This window comes from Osmerus eperlanus, chromosome 1 (assembly GCF_963692335.1).
Source record: "Osmerus eperlanus chromosome 1, fOsmEpe2.1, whole genome shotgun sequence".
In the NCBI taxonomy this organism is placed as follows: domain Eukaryota; kingdom Metazoa; phylum Chordata; class Actinopteri; order Osmeriformes; family Osmeridae; genus Osmerus; species Osmerus eperlanus.
Genome location: NC_085018.1, coordinates 1,803,561 through 1,817,348, shown reverse-complemented (window position 1 = coordinate 1,817,348; position 13,788 = coordinate 1,803,561). Strand labels below are relative to the sequence as shown.

At 40.8% G+C, this 13,788-nt stretch overlaps 2 protein-coding genes across 2 annotated transcripts in view; one reads left to right on the top strand and one right to left on the bottom strand.

The window, feature by feature from the left end:
• Positions 1-13,788, bottom strand: part of LOC134039520 (zinc finger protein 300-like) — a 64,278-nt gene that overhangs the window by 21,442 nt on the left and 29,048 nt on the right. The gene's annotated exons all lie outside the window — the stretch shown is intronic.
• Positions 248-6,986, top strand: LOC134039635 (zinc finger protein OZF-like). The gene is made up of 2 exons (XM_062485666.1): positions 248-517; positions 4,876-6,986. The coding sequence occupies exons 1-2, from the start codon at positions 325-327 to the stop codon at positions 6,363-6,365; spliced, it is 1,683 nt and encodes a 560-aa protein (XP_062341650.1). The 5' UTR covers positions 248-324; the 3' UTR covers positions 6,366-6,986.

The window sequence follows — 13,788 nt, the reverse complement described above, 5'->3', positions numbered from 1 at the left end:
AGGGTAAAAGAGTAGACAGTCCGAATATTTCATCATGAAATATTCGGACTGTCTACTCTTTTACCCTAAATATAACGCGGAGCCTTAACGGTGGTACGAATATGAATGTCTGTTGAATCTCGAATATGAAACTGATTTCACCTCGGTACTGTATTACCTTTGTAATCATTTGTGTTTTTGCAACAACAAAAAAACAGTTGGGCGATAACAACGGAACAGCTTGACTTGTCTACATCCGGTTAGAAAGAACGCGCATGAAGAAGGAGAAAGCTAATTTCATCGAACCACAGTTTTGTAAATTATACGAGGTTTTTAACCACCAAAATGTCTCAACTAAATGTGTTCAGGAATTTTATCAATGAGCGATTAACAACGTCAGCTTTAGAGATATTCGCAGCCGCTGAAAAATTGTTTGCCGAGTTCGAAGAGGAGATTTGTCGTTCAAAGGAGAAGAGCACGCGACTGCAACGCTTGTTGGACATTGTTACTCAACCTGAGATCAAGCTTCACCGAACAGGTTCGATTAATAACTACAGTTGATTATAATCTGCTGTATCACTTTTAATTATATCTTGAATTATATATTTGGTCATACCCAGGTGTGTCAAAATGTGGGTATTAAATCAAGGGCGTAGGTTTGCCCCCCGCCCCGCCATATATATATATATATGTTTTTTTTAATCTAGATTAATCTCACTAATATTGGCGTTAATCTAGATTAATCTAGATTAAAATGGTTCATTTGAATTCCTCTGAAGCCATTCAGAATATGTGTGCTACCCAAATAATGACTAAAAGTAAGTCTTTGAGAACGGGTTTCTCAAGCCAGGTGGCGCATTAGACCAGGAGCTCATCTCCTGTTTCCAAAAAGCATCACAAACTGCTTGAGAAAGCTGTTCTACTATGATAATTGGTGATGAAAATAAATTATGTTCAATAAGATGTACTTGTGTTTATTAACTGTTTATTAGATTAGTTAGCTTGGCTGATAGAGCTGTGCTGACGGGCTTGCCTCGGTTGCACTCAAACATCGTAGTTTGACGACGACTCTTCCCCAGCGCTACATCAGTGCCCGGCATCTTCCGCATTAGCTAATGGATGCTTTGCGTTTCGGTGGTATTTGAGACTGGAAGAACTCCTACAGTAAACTAATTCCGCATAGCACAAGGTGCAAACAATCTTAGTCTTGTCGAGGTTTCCATTGGGAACCCGGCGGCTTCATAGCTGCAGCTCCATGTTAGCACGTCACGTTTGATGTGGTAATTTCATACACAAGGCATACACACAGGTTCGAAGACTCGTTCTCGCCCCCTACAGTGCACCTGTCTTGAGAAACCCGTTCTCAAAGACGTAATTTTAGTCATTATTTGGGTAACACTCATATTCTGAATGCCTTCGGTGGAATTCAAATGAGCCATTTTAATCTAGATTAATTCCAATATTACAGTGAGATTAATCTAGATTTAAAAAAATAATCTATGCCCACCACTAATTTTAAAATAATGCCATAAGTAACTAAATGACCTAATGAGAAGTACATGCAATGCATTTGTTTGTTCAGAATTTGACCTTTTATATATATATATATGTAGGTAATTGGTTCAGGTTTTATGGAGCTGTACTAGGCCTACATCATCTGTACTGGACTTCTGAGCAATGAAATAATGTATTAATGAATTATATGATGCACACATTTGGGCATCCCAATTTATAACACATTTTTACTACCTACAAGTATAAGTGTGAATAACATTCATGGGTAACATTGTCTAAACATCCCCTAAAAAACAGCAATTTAATTAAATCTTTACCAAAATGGACAATTCAACTTCTCACCTGAACCCCTGATGCTGATTCATCACCAACCTGCTCTACATAATTATAATATTTATATTTAATACAGACACTAACCATGCTTAGTTGACTGCTGACATTGGTCATCATATAGGCCTATTTATTACCAGTTAATATCACTTTTGAGTTGCTAGCCTGCCGGTACTAGGCTAAACTAGCACGGTCCCATTATGTGGGTAGGTTAGCTTTATTCTTCTGGCTTCAACAAGACCAGGGGCCTCATGTATAAACGTTGTGTACGCACAAAAAGCTTGCGTACGCTGGTTTTCACGCACACTTTGTGATGTATAAAGATTTACTTGACGTGAGAATGTGCGGGCCGTCACGGAAAGTTTTGAGCAGAAGTGAGAATGTGCGGACCATCCGCAAAGTCTTGTCTGGCTCTGTAACATGGCGAATTCTAACTGAAAAGTGCCGAAACTCACCAAACATTACAAAATAAAGTTTCCACTACTACGTTTATGACGTTAACTATTAAAAAAACATAAAAATAAAAGTTTGATCATTAATGTGGATGATCACATCAAAATGCCAAAGCCCAAAAGGGGAAATGCTATAGCCTTCTGTTTAATCCGCCACCACTTAACTTCTGTTAAACTTAAGGACAAAATCACTCAGGAAATGCATGTCACGCTAACCCTATAGCTGCCATGCTGTTACGATGCGCCACCACTCGTTTCTTCATTTAAAGTTTTACATCGGACCTTCTTAATTTTTGCCATGGTCCGGTTCTCTGAACCCACAGCATTTATGGCCCTATAATAATAATAATAATTTTATTTGTAATGCACTTTACATTTAGCTAAATATCAAAGTGCTACAGGTTAAAAACAAGAAAGGACACAAATAGTGACAGTTTTCCACTCCGCCGACTTTTGTCGCTAATACCTGATTACAGGCCGCCAAACAGGACACATTTTCTCGCCTCCACCTCTTGTCAGAACCTCGATCTCACAGTCACCGTATTTCTTTGAAAAAACGCAGCGGCGTTTAACGTTCATTTTTGGTGCGGCGTTTATTTGAAGAAATACGGTAATTCAGACAAAGAAATGATCTCAGCATTATTATAGCATTTATAGTCCATCTGCATATTCATTTATGGGAGGAGGCAAGGCGGGGTCAGTGGCGGGGTCAGTGGCTCGTTCACATGCGGTCAATCTCACGTTGATTGTGATTTATAAAGGAAAGGTGCGCAGGACCTGGCGTACGACTGGTTTTATACATGTGAATATTTCTGTGCGTAGGTACTTTTCGAGTTTTGGCCGTACGCCATCTTCTGGTATGAAAGCTGCACAATCCTTTATACATGAGGCCTTATACATGTGAAAAAACTTCTGATATCTATCTTTTTGGGTGACATTTTCCTATCTACAAAGCACAAAAGGGTCAAAAATATCAATGCTGAGACCAAACGAAATACTAATATGAGGCTTTATTATTTCCTGGCATATTTAGTAGCTTACCGTGTCAGACTACTGCCATCTCTCTTTCTGCAAGTCACGATTCACAAAGTGTTTCTGACACTGCCACTTCAGCCAATTAAATTACATCATCTTGTCTCGCAGGCTCGAGGGCGCATTGGTTAACTTGGAAATGTATTTTTGACTTTTCTGGGCGACGAACATAGTTTAGATAATAATACGAATGAGTTTTGAAAATATATTGTTTAAAACATTTTTTTTTCGAAAATTAACAAAATATTGGTGGGGACAATTGTCTTTCCCAAACTTTGTTCGTGACTAGTCCCTATGGACCCGATGCAAACCTACGCCCTTGTATTAAATAGATAAAAGCAGAATGTAGTGAGAGTACCGTTTCTTGCGACTGAGTGTGTTACTAGCACAGACAACTGTGTCACTAGCTACTAGCTAGTTATCCGAGTGTCATCTACCAGATTAGAAGACCTTAGCCTCATTGAGCGAGAGGCAGTTAGAACCAAAACTGTACTGTACTGTTGCCAGTGGTACGTGACAGTAGTGATGTGTCGTTCGTGAACCATTCGGTCATTTTGAACGAATCATGAGTATGACTCGGGAGTAACGCGTAGTCTCAGAGAGTGATTCGTTCATTTTCTCGTGGCCGAGAAAAAAAAAAAGTTAAACAAAACCTGTAATTATCACTTGTGAACAAATCTATAAAGGAATAAAGGAAAATAATAAAATAAAGGAAAAACTCCCAGAAAAACTCACAAGAAGAGAAAAAATGGAAGAAACCTTGGGAGGAGCAATTCAGTGAGAAATCCCCTCCTCCAGAGACGGTTGGTGAGAGGTGCAGAACACAGGCTTAACGTAGTCATACTGCAATTAATTGCAAACGATTAATTGCATTTGCATATTGCGATGTGACAAAACAAGATGTTGTAATCGCAAAGGCTGCGATTTTACTTTGGTCACATGACACGAGAGTAATGCAGTTTGCAGACAAAGGATCAACTTTGCACGTTACACTTTACCTTGACCTGTACGGTGGCCTCAGGCTCGACAGAACCTGACACTACAGACACTGCCAATTTTGCCTTTAAAAAAGATGCTGTGTAGTGTCAAGTATTGTGCAAAACCTGCCTGGCTAACGTTGCTACCTCACGGGGCAACACCAACAACCTAATTCGACCCTAAAAAAACACCACAAAGCCATGTACGATGCATAGCTAAAATGCTGAAACCCAGTGTGCCAAATAACACCCGACAGGATCACTGATCGAAATGTTTCAAAACCTAACTCCATATTCATGTACGAAATTACTTGAGCAGTAACAGCGTTTATCTGGCTAATTAGCCAGAGTTTTGTAAAGAAATTAAAGCAGGTTGCAGTGCACCATAACAATTATTTGCACTCGCACAAATGCTCCCAAAATTATGAGGTCACAGATACAATTTTGGGAGCATATGTGGCTGAAATTTCAAGCCTTGGATGAGTAGCATATTATGCTAAGATCACCACAATTGGTCTGGTTTTAGCTGTCAGACATGTTGGGTTGCATAATGACTACGTTGATCACCAACATACTCTTCTTTCCTCCAGATGTGCAGCAGCTCTCTCTCCCGGAACCCCAACAGATTAAAGAGGAACAGGAGCTCTGGACCAGTCAGGAGGAAGAGCAGCTCCAAGGACTGCAGTCTGAAACTACACACTCCATGTTCACTTCTACCAGTGTGAAACACGACTGGGATCAGGAGGGCTTTTCTGAATGTTCACATCTTGACCAAACTGTTAAAGTAGAGAACAGAGAAGGAGACTCTCTACCCAGCAACACAACTGAGGAGCAAATCAAAGCAGAGCCTGATGGACAAGACTATGCAGCACCAGAACCAGGCAGTGACTCTCAGCCCCTCTCTGTTGTATTTCCAGACTGTTCTACAGCTCAGAGTTTGGAGGAGGAAGAACATGAAGGAGTGCTGCTTCTTCTGAACAGAACACAAGACAATGAGGCTCTGCCAAGGGAACATATGCCACAGAGACGTCACACCGGAAAAACAAAACATCAGTGTCAACAATGTAACAAAACTTTTAGTGGAAAAGGTGCTTTGGTTTTTCATATGAGGAAACACACAGAAGATAAATCCAATCACTGTAAACAATGTAACAAACCGTTTGCTAAGAAGGGTAATCTGGTTCAACACATGAAGACACACACAGGAGAGAGACCTTTTCAATGCCAGGAATGTAGCAAACTATTTGCTCGAAGGGATACTCTACGTTTACACATGAGGACACACACAAGCGAGAAACCATATAAGTGTCAACAATGTAACAAATCATTTTGTCGTCCATATAGTTTGGTTGCGCACATGAAGAAACACACAGGAGAGAAACCTTTTCAGTGTCAACAATGTAACAAAACTTATAGTGAAAAAAGTACTTTGTTTTTTCATATGCGGTTACACACAGGAGAAAAGCCTTATCAGTGTCAACAATGTAACAAACGGTTTCCTCGGAAGGGTAATCTGGCTATTCATATGAGGACACACACAGGAGAGAAACCATATAAGTGTCAACAATGTAACAAATCATTTAGTCGTCCATATGGTTTGGTTGCGCACATGAAGAAACACACAGGCGAGAAACCTTTTCAGTGTCAACAATGTAACAAAACTTATAGTGAAAAAAGTACTTTGTTTTTTCATATGCGGTTACACACAGGAGAAAAGCCTTATCAGTGTCAACAATGTAACAAACGGTTTCCTCGGAAGGGTAATCTGGCTATTCATATGAGGACACACACAGGAGAGAAACCATATCAATGTCAACAATGTAACAGACAGTTTTCAATGAATAGTAGTTTGGTTGTGCACATGAGGACACACACAGGAGAGAAACCATATCAATGTCAACAATGTAACAGACAGTTTTCAATGAAGTGTAATCTTGTTGTGCACATGAGGATACACACAGGAGAGAAACCTTATCAATGTCAGAAATGTAGCAAACACTTTTCTAAAAGTAGTTATCTGTATGCACACATGAGGACACACGTTTTTCGGACAGAGCTTCCTCCTTTATCTTACCATTAAGAGTTCTCTTAAATAGCAGTAAAAGTTCTTCAGCAGAGTTTCCTCCAAAAACATATTCTCAAAGCTGCTGAGACTGGTGGGAATGGGGAGAAATGTTGAGCTAAAACAATGGAACTTGTTGCTATGGATGATGTCAAGAAGCTTACTAACTATGCCCACAGTGATTGGCTAATAGGGGGATGGATCTCTGTAAATGATTTCATTATAGGAATATTGTATGAGATATTAAACAAAGGAACTTGTTGCTATGGATGATGTCAAGAATCAGAGGGGGGTCAGATGGCTGAGCGGTCAAGGAAACGGGCTATTAATTGGAAGGTTGCCGGTTCGATTCCTTGGCCGTGGCAGATGACTGTGTCCTTGGGCAAGGCAATTCACCCTACTTGCCTCGGGGAGGATGTTCCTGTACTTACTGTAAGTCGCTCTGGATAAGAGCGTCTGTTAAATGACAATGTAAATGTAAGAAGCTTACTAACTATGCCCACAGTGATTGGCTAATAGGGGGATGGATCTCTGTAAATTATTTCATCATAGGAAATATTGTATGAGGTATTATGTTGCAATATGTAAAGATTTAGATAGCACTTTTTTTCTATGTTCAAATAAAGATGTTCATTTGTAGGTCATTCTCGTATACATGTACAGTTAGGTCCATAAATATTTGGACATTGACACAATTTTCATCATTTTGGCTCTGTATACCACCACAATGGATTTGAAATGAAACAATCAAGATGTGCTTTAAGTGCAGACTTTCAGCTTTAATTTCAGGGTATTTACATCCAAATCAGGTGAACGGTGTAGGAATTACAATACATTTTATATGTGCCCCCCCCCCCCCTTTTTAACCCTTGTGTTCTCTTCGGGTCATTCTGACCCATCAGTCATTGTGACCCACCGTTGTATTGCGACAACTTTACCGCATACAAAAACAAAGTGAAGCCTTTTCTTTTAACCGTTGGGCTGTCTCAGACCCCCCACATTGCAAAGGTTAAAAGAAAATTATTTTTATTTGTTTTTGTATTGGGTAAAATTGGGTAAGCACAACGATGGTTCGTTATGAACCTTTGGGTCATGTGACCCGAAGGCAGCACAAGGGTTAAGGGACCAAAAGTATTGGACAATTGGCTGCTCAGCTGTTCCATGGCCAGGTGTATGTTATTCCCTCATGGGAGTTCGTTATTTCATTGACAAGGAGCAGATAAAAGGTCTAGAGTTCATTTCAAGTATGGTATTTGTGTTTGGAATCTGTTGCTGTCAACTCTCAATATGAAGTCCAAAGAGCTGTCACCATCAGTGAAGCAAGCCATCGTTAGGCTGAAAAATCAAAACAAACCTATCAGAGAGATAGCAAAAACATTAGGTGTGGCCAAATCAACTGTTTGGTACATTCTTAAAAAGAAAGAACGCACTGGTGAGCTCAGCAACACCAAAAGACCCGGAAGACCACGGAAAACAACTGTGGTGGATGACAGAAGAATTCTTTCCCTGGTGAAGAAAAACCCCTTCACAACAGTTGGCCAGATCAAGAACACTCTCCAGGAGGTAGGCGTATCTGTGTCAAAGTCAAAAATTAACAGAAGACTTCACCAGAGTAAATACAGAGGGTTCACCACAAGATGTAAACCATTGGTGAGTCTCAAAAACAGGAAGACCAGATTAGAGTTTGCCAAAAAAACATCTAAAAGACCCTGTACAGTTCTGGAACAACATCCTATGGACAGATGAGACCAAGATCAACTTGTACCAGAATGATGGGAAGAGAAGAGTATGGATAAGGGAAGGAACTGCTCATGATCCAAAGCATACCACCTCATCAGTGAAGCATGGTGGAGGTAGTGTTATGGCGTGGGCATGTATGGCTGCCAATGGAACTGGTTCCCTTGTATTTATCGATGATGTGACTGCTGACAAAAGCAGTAGGATGAATTCTGAAGTGTTTCTGGCAATATTATCTGCTCAGATTCAGCCAAATGCTTCAGAACTCATAGGACGGCGCTTCACAGTGCAGATGGACAATGACCCGAAGCATACTGCGAAAGCAACCAAAGAGTTTTTTAAGGCAAAGAAGTGGAATGTTCTGCAATGGCCAAGTCAATCACCTGACCTAAATCCAATTGAGCATGCATTTCACTTGCTAAAGACAAAACTGAAGGGAAAATGCCCCAAGAACAAGCAGGAACTGAAGACAGTTGCAGTAGAGGCCTGGCAGAGCATCACCAGGGACGAAACCCAGCGTCTGGTGATGTCTATGGGTTCCAGACTTCAGGCTGTCATTGACTGCAAAGGATTTGCAACCAAGTATTAAAAGTGACAATTAGATTTATGATTATGTTAGTTTGTCCAATTATTTTTGGTCCCTTAAAAAGGGGGGGGCACATATAAAATGTGTTGTAATTCCTACACCGTTCACCTGATTTGGATGTAAATACCCTGAAATTAAAGCTGAAAGTCTGCACTTAAAGCACATCTTGTTTCATTTCAAATCCATTGTGGTGGTATACAGAGCCAAAATGATGAAAATTGTGTCAATGTCCAAATATTTATGGACCTAACTGTATCTCGGAAACAAATAGCGAAAATGCATAAAAGTAGTCGTATGAATTGTTGATGTGGGGTCTGCATTTACCGGTACTTTGTTGACCATTCTGGATCCATTGTTATTCCAGGTCTCCCACGCTTCCTCTCATCCTTCTTCAGACCTCCATGCCTGGGAGGACTTTGAAGCGCTTGGTCCCCTTCTTGGTCCTCCTCCGGTAGGCCTCCTGCTGTTTCTCCTGGGCCTTCTTCACGTTGAGTCAGACCTTGACCGTTCCAAGAGACAGGAAAGCAGCTAAGCTTTATATTCTCTAATGCTTTAGAACTTAGTGTCTGTGATGCAATGTTATTACGTAAATAATTACTTAGCATCATTCAAATGGGCGATACACATTGGTGTATCTCGCACCTTGTGGTGAAAGCTACAGTGTAATATGTGATGTAACGTTCGGTAATTTCTCTCACGAAAACCTCATCATTGTTGGCCCTGGTCTGGAGGTTGTCTTCGAAGGCGCCCTTACCAGGCCTGTCAACCTCATGAGGAAGGTCGCCTGAGTTCTGAAATTACATGATAATACAGAACATGCAGCAGATAATTGCATGACGTTCATGTTTTTTTAAATTCTATTGCAAATATAGCAATATTTAAGAATAAAATATCAAAAGTTTACATACCTCGGTTGACAGCCATGGCTCCTGACCATATGCACCGGTTGTAAACTCCTCGTGCGTTGTGTATTGATGGCACCAGTTGTATGTAACAGACGTGGTCTTGCTCCATCAGAGGGTTCACTTGGCCAATGGTCGCTCCCACCCGGAGTCGAACCTGCCACCTCTGGCATCCCAAGCGCGACCACTACCAGCTACGCCAAAGAAAAGCTATCTATCCATTGACGCGGGTGGCCTGTTACATACTTGAGGAGTGAGTTTCACCGATTCACACCGGCTACACATACATCAGTCGGTAGGGTGAATACCTGGTGGAAGCCTGAACACTGGTGTTATGTGCAAACAAGATTACCTTCAGGTTATCCTCCCACCGTTCTTGATGCCCATCCAGAGTCTTCCCGATGGCCCTCTTCAGCGTCTGGTTGGTCGTCTCATCCAGTCCGTTGGTCTGGGGATGGTAGGTGGACTTAATCCGGTGTTGTGCCCCTCACTTCTCAAACAAGATCTGGGGTCGGTCCTTCGTACGTCGCTTATTACATCCAAGATCAAATGACATATCTAAGATGACATCATCTTGCTAATCATGATCTGGCTGATTGGGTTCTTCGAACACCCTTGTTGTTTATGATTAGTATAGCTGGATTGAGTTATGCGGTGGTCTAAATGGGGGTATGAATTGATGGTAGAAACCTTGATTAGCAACGCTGCTATTGGCTGCGCCCCATTTTTTTTGCAACAGAGGCAACAGCAAGAGCTTGCTTGAAGGTTACTCCGTATTTGAAGATTTAATCAGAACGGCAGGGAACACCTTAAGTCTGCAAAATCCAGGAGAGGGCTGGCAAAAAGTAGCAGATAAATTAAATGTATAGTAGTGACTACGTTAGATGTTTAATCGCTTATTAGGCTACAGTAGGCGCCTATCCTTTGTTTTTGTATTTTCATATTTTAATAATTACTTTGTTTATCATCTTCAATGTCATAATTTTATGTGGTTCCAACAAATTAATGAAGTAAATGACACCCTCATCGTTGTTCTAGCTCGGCAAAGCGAGCTAAGTTATATATGTTACTATTATCATGATGATTAGGGATGCACCGATTTTTTAAGGACAGAGTACCGCAATTCTTTTTCTGGTACTCGTCGATACCTATACATTTATTAATATAAAAAACGTATAAATGTTCATGACAAAATTGTAAAAATGGCTTTAAAGTTACAGGAATAAACTCTTTCAACTAATTTAATTTAGGTGTGTTGTGACTTGTACCTGTCTTATAAATCATCACCAGGTGTACACCTTGTCTGGGAGTATCTTGAGTGTTTTATTCCTCATGCCGTGCATGGTACAATATACTGGTTTCCGGTTCCTGTGCATTTCATTTAGTCATTTAGCAGACGCTCTTATCCAGAGCGATTTCATAAGAAAAGTCCTGCTTATTGCAGTATTAAACATTACAGTGTGCAACCATATGTAAACGTGGCTGCTGCAGGGCAAGCAACTGTAGATTATCAAGCCCTTTCACCCTGTGCTCAGTCAGCTCTTCACCGATAGACTAATGTTTCCTTTTGTGCTTGTGCCCTGTTCATATCCGCGAGCACAGTGCCAGGCAACTTTTCTTGACTTAAGACTTAATAAATGGGATGCTAGTTTACCCATTTCGGATTGGTTTAAAAAAATTGCATGAAAAAGCCAGTACTTGGCTATGAGCCAGGTTCAAGAATAAAAAAAGAAATTATTGGGGATTTTTTGGAAATGTTGACTTGTCGACCGGACGAGCCGGGTACCTGATCGGAAATGCAATACCACCAACATCCACCAGGGCCTTTGCCTCAAGCTGAGGAGCGAGGGGTGGGGGCTTCGCTCAGCGTGGCTGTCAATAAAAAGGACAAGTGAGGTAACAAATTAATTAGGCCCATTATAAGGGACATCCTGGCTAATATGGGACAGTTAGCCACCCCAACCTCACATAATGCATTATGAAATACGCAGCGCATTTGCCATGGAATCCCTTTTGACGCCGACAATTTCAAACATCTCTCTCATGTGGCCATGGGTGATCAGGAATGTCTGTATTCTCACCCATTGGTTTGTGAAAGCCCGTTTTGAAGCCTCAATTTTTTTACTTCCTGGTCGCCATCAGGTGACCAAATTTGGACGAGAGGGCGGAGTTGGGAAGGGGCGAAGGGCGGGAGAGGCCATGGTCACGATGCACGCCACATCGCTAACGGCCTTTGTCCTCTATTTCCTCTATTTTTATGAACTCTATGAAGCCTAATATTTACATATTGATCTAATTATTTTCAGATGGACCACCAGGAAAGTGATAATAAGAAGGGCATCTAGCTAATGACACCAAAATGAATTGTGGACAATTTATTTTGACTTAGTATTTCATAAAAGAAGTGAATGGGAGTCCAGAGTTTTTTGGAGCCAACCCCTGGCGACCACTGGCGGTATTACACTTTAAGGCACATTTTTCAGCCCCGGAGGTTGCACCTTGATTTTCAGTCAGACATCGCTAACTCCCTCTGTCTCATCCATAACGTTAGCCATTCATGTTGTATTCTGCCTTGCTCCATGGTAACTTTGTAGACTAACTTTCATTTGTTGTGCAAGGAATTAACCCTTGTGTTATTTTCGGGTCATTCTGACCCATCAGTCATTGTGACCCACCGTGGTATTGCAACAACTTTACCGCATACAAAAACAAAATGAAGCATTTTATTTTAACCGTCGGGCTGTCTCAGACCCCCCACATTGCGAAAGTTAAAAGAAAATGCTTTTTATTTGTTTTTGTATTGGGTAAAATTGTGGGTCATGTGACCTGAAGGCGGCACAAGGGTTAAAAAAATTACAAGAAATAATATTTATCATGCCACCAAATACAGATGAAAAAACTAAAGTACAGTAACGAGCCTGGTTTTAAAATGTAAGCAGAAAGTACAGCTATTTCTGTACAAACATTTTTTGACCAGACACTTTTTGGTCAAAAGGTATTTTCCAGATAATATAAATTGTTAAGTAAAGTGTAGTATTGGAGTTCTGTTAGGACTTCCTGATGAGAAATGCCACTCCATGTGTAAAGGAAGTTTTCCGGCGGCACTGTATTCCTAGATTGATCAAATGATTGTTCAAATGATTTGGCAGTGACAGAGAGTGGGGTGGATGTGTATTTAATATGTGGGGAAAGAAGCAAACCTGTCCCACCACCTCGCCTGGTTGAGCGGGGTGAGTGTGAGAACGAGTGGTTGACGGAGAGAGCAGCTGGAGTTGCAGTGTTCTCAGGGCGAATCCATGTCTCTGTCAGCGCAAGGGCGTGAAGAGAAGCATGGGATACAAACGCCGGGAGAAAGTCTGCCTTGTTCACAGCAGACTGGCAGTTCCAGAGCCCAATAGAAAGAGAGAGGGCAGGTGGAGAAGATCTGGGTAGGTAGCTAAGATTAGAAGTGGACCGTATATACTTTGTGACATCTACGTCTACGTCTGCGAGTGTTGTAATGAACGGGAAGGCTGAAGAAACACATGCTAGCTATGAATATGTTCTAGGTGGATTAGAAAACAAATAGGGTGATACTTATCAGAAGAGAGACATGGTAGAAGTGTCTGGTCAAGTACATACATGTATATTCTATTAAATATAAGAAAATAAATAAGATACTAGAGAGGGTACAATTTCTGGGGAAATTGTAGGGTGTGCTTGCTTGCGTCGGTTGCACAGGGGTCCGTTTTTTAATGAAATTTTTACAACTGATATTTCTGTATATTTAATATAAAAATGCATGCTTATTATTTATAAAGATTACATAGATTTAAAAGCATTTTTTTTGCTGCTCATTTACAACTGAAAATACGAGTGAAGTGTAGAATGAAATAGATGTCTTCTCATTTCCCCTGCAAGAGGCAGCCTCATCGTTGAATCAAAACGAATCAATTTGGCAGACCGGTGTAAAAATTGACCTAATCTCTATGACTTAAACGTCATTTTAAGTTTTTCCCTTCTCATGATATTTTCAGGCATTTAGCCTACTCATTGCATTCATTAATAAAGAACCCCCTTTGAAGATTATTCTACGACGTTACCCGGCAGTAGAAGATGGAATCGCGATTCAAACAGTACGATCTTCTAACTGAAAATATGCCCCCCAAAACGTAAATAAGCTTGACATTCATTTAGTGGAAAATCGCTCATTCATAAAAAGCTCACTGGTAGCGAT

Excerpts from the sequence above, each read along its gene's own strand:
- LOC134039635 (XM_062485666.1), top strand. The coding sequence starts at position 325 with ATGTCTCAACTAAATGTGTTCAGGAATTTTATCAATGAGCGATTAACA. Across the intron at positions 518-4,875 it reads GATCAAGCTTCACCGAACAG|ATGTGCAGCAGCTCTCTCTC; the intron begins GTTCGATTAATA and ends TCTTTCCTCCAG.